This window comes from Patiria miniata, unplaced genomic scaffold (assembly GCF_015706575.1).
Source record: "Patiria miniata isolate m_02_andy unplaced genomic scaffold, ASM1570657v1 HiC_scaffold_2, whole genome shotgun sequence".
NCBI lineage: Eukaryota > Metazoa > Echinodermata > Asteroidea > Valvatida > Asterinidae > Patiria > Patiria miniata.
The window spans coordinates 17,398,703-17,401,427 of NW_024037058.1; the positions used below are offsets into that span (position 1 = coordinate 17,398,703).

Here is a 2,725-nt window from a genome sequence, read left to right on the forward strand (position 1 = left end):
TATTTTGAGTTTTATCCTTCATTGATGACGTTCCACTTTAATTCTCTGCAATGATTACGAATTGATGATCACGTATTGATGAATGATGTACGTCGTGCTTTTTTTTTATTTTCCTGTCTATAATGCATGTCTCCCCAGGCTCTATCAAAAAGCTTGTGTTTATGGACCTGCCGCAGTATCACCGTTGAACGGATGACCGATTAAATTCTGGCATGAGGCTATTAGCAACGGTCCATTGCATGTAGGTTTGCATTTGGGCATCAATTTTTCAGTTTTCCTGGCAACAGCACGATTGCCTAGGTAACAAAGCGTATGCTTGTTGTACGTCTACTTGGATCAGCCTCATCCAATCAAAAGCCGAGGTGACAAGAAAGACGCTGCTCAAAATAATTACAAACCAGCGAAAAAGGGCATGCACGTCACAATTAGATATATGCGTCGGGCTACGTCAGGGATACGTCGGCCCACGGTATGCAAGCTCTGACTATTTTACAGGTTACGATCTGCCAGGCGAACGACACTTTATATGTTATGGTTTACGGAAGCACACCCTTCTACATTTGTTTTGCTGCCTCCTGATAAATACGTCTTTGCTCAAGATCGCAGCTACATGTGTATGTTTTGATAATCAAGGCGAAAATACTATGTTGACAAAATTATTTAGTGCTGGCTCCTTCAAGAGACAAACGTTCCCACTAGATCATCATAGATCAACTACTGTATAAAGCTTTCAGACGACGGAGATCCAATGGCAACAGAAAACGTTGGTATGAAACTGCTCCCTATTTTATTTCTAACATTTCTGACAGCTGTCATTGCTGGGCTTCGATGTAGTAACCCATTCGCAACTCAGCAATATGCGTTTTATGCCGCAAAAAATCGCACACTGGAACATTTTGCTTATGCCAATAAAACAGTGCGATCTCGCGTCATCTGTGGACGAGAATGCAGCATGGATGAACGTTGCAAGTCGTTCAACTACAACGACTGCAACAACAAGTGCGAGTTGAACCTTGCCACACGACGTGAGCATCCCGAAGACTTCAGTGCAACTCAAGGGAGTGTGTACTTTGATGCAGATGAGGACACACCTCTCTACTCACTGGCTGATGGCTCATTTGGTTACTACCAAAGTTGCAAAAGGCTCTTAGATGGCTGTTATCGTTCGAGCGGTATCTACACAATCTACCCAGAGGGGTTCAGCAATGGCGGTCTTCGTGTCTACTGTGACATGAAAACTGACGGCGGGGGATGGATCGTGTTTCAGAGGCGACAAGATGGCAGCGTGGACTTCTGGCGTAACTGGGACGAGTACCAGTCTGGCTTTGGCGATCTGTCCGGTGAGTTCTGGTTGGGCAACGACAACTTGGTGACTCTGACGTCTGATGATTCACAAGGAACATGGGAGCTGCGAGTTGATTTAGGGGACTGGGAGGACAACACAGTTTGGGCAAAGTACTCCGATTTCAAACTATCTCCTGGTGAGTACCGTCTGAATTATGACTTTTACAATATGAACAGCACCGCTGGCGACTCTCTTGCCTACAGCAAGGGTCTGGCTTTTACAACAAAGGATAAAGACAACGATAACTGGCCGTACAACTGTGCAGATTACCACAGAGGAGCCTGGTGGTTTGATGGAGCGCGTGCTACGGACTGTATGAGGTCTCACTTAAATGGTATCTATTACCCAGATCAACAAAAACCGGGTGCTGACTGGGGAGTCCATTGGTTTCATTGGAAACTTAGAGATTACTCCTTGAAAACCTGCGGCATGAAAATACGTGAAGCATAACTGTACAAAGATATTGATAATCGGAATACTCAAATCCAGCTTAGTTCATTTTTTTCCCAACCTAATTTTGTCTGATTAAAAGTATCAAACCAAACATTTGTCAGAGTTTGAACTGTAACTGAGTTTGAACATTTGAACTGTAATCTGTGTTCCGTTTCGTCGAACATTTGTCTGAGTTACATCATTTTTTTTCAAATTTGCGGAATGTTTTAACATGATTGTGCTTGTTTGGCAAGTTTTTTCTGCATCATAAAGGGCCCCGAATGTGCATGTGCTTACTTATCCTTACAATACTACACATGAACATTCATGTTTGTATAGACATCACAACAGTGTTTATTGTAGCTCTTAAGTTGAATGGAAGAAAACTTGTGTATTTTATGTAAAATGATTTTAAAGCGCTTTTCTGTGCGTTCCGACATGGAAACACTAAGCTATCAAATTACTCAATTTTGCGGTCATATCTTATTTTGTAGTGATATATTGAAAGCCTAGTACGTTCCATATACCCATGGAACGTGTAAGTGCCCTTCAACACATTCAATGTGTTTTTTTCTCCTCATGAATTTATATGTTTTATTCAATTTCTATGTTTTATTTAAACGGAAAAAAAGCTATTTGTTTTCTATTTTGGACGATGTATTGTCGGGCCTCATATAATTTGAAATTTTATAAATAACTATTTCATAACTAAACGTGGATGAATTTTTTCTTGATGTCTCATTCCAAAGTGAATTATGTTTGTATTGCTAGAAAAATGAAAAAAAAAAAGCAATTTCAAAACATTTTTTTTTTGGCCGGGGTGAAAGTCGACAATAGCACTGAGAGATCAACTAAAAGAAGATACTTTCATATTTGTTGTTGAAGTTGTAACGTGGCTTAAACATTGTTATGGACACATATATTTATGCTTAGAACTCACTTTAGTTG

At 40.5% G+C, this 2,725-nt stretch overlaps 1 protein-coding gene across 1 annotated transcript; it reads left to right on the top strand.

Moving 5' to 3' along the window:
* The first annotated feature begins 491 nt into the window (after positions 1-491).
* Positions 492-1,828, top strand: LOC119726773 (microfibril-associated glycoprotein 4-like). Its single transcript, XM_038198616.1, has one exon. It carries the CDS (start codon positions 749-751, stop codon positions 1,793-1,795), a length of 1,047 nt encoding a protein of 348 aa, XP_038054544.1. The 5' UTR covers positions 492-748; the 3' UTR covers positions 1,796-1,828.
* Positions 1,829-2,725: the final 897 nt, after the last annotated feature.

What these genes read in the sequence shown, in the direction of transcription:
- LOC119726773 (XM_038198616.1), top strand. Translation starts at nt 749, where the DNA reads ATGGCAACAGAAAACGTTGGTATGAAACTGCTCCCTATTTTATTTCTA.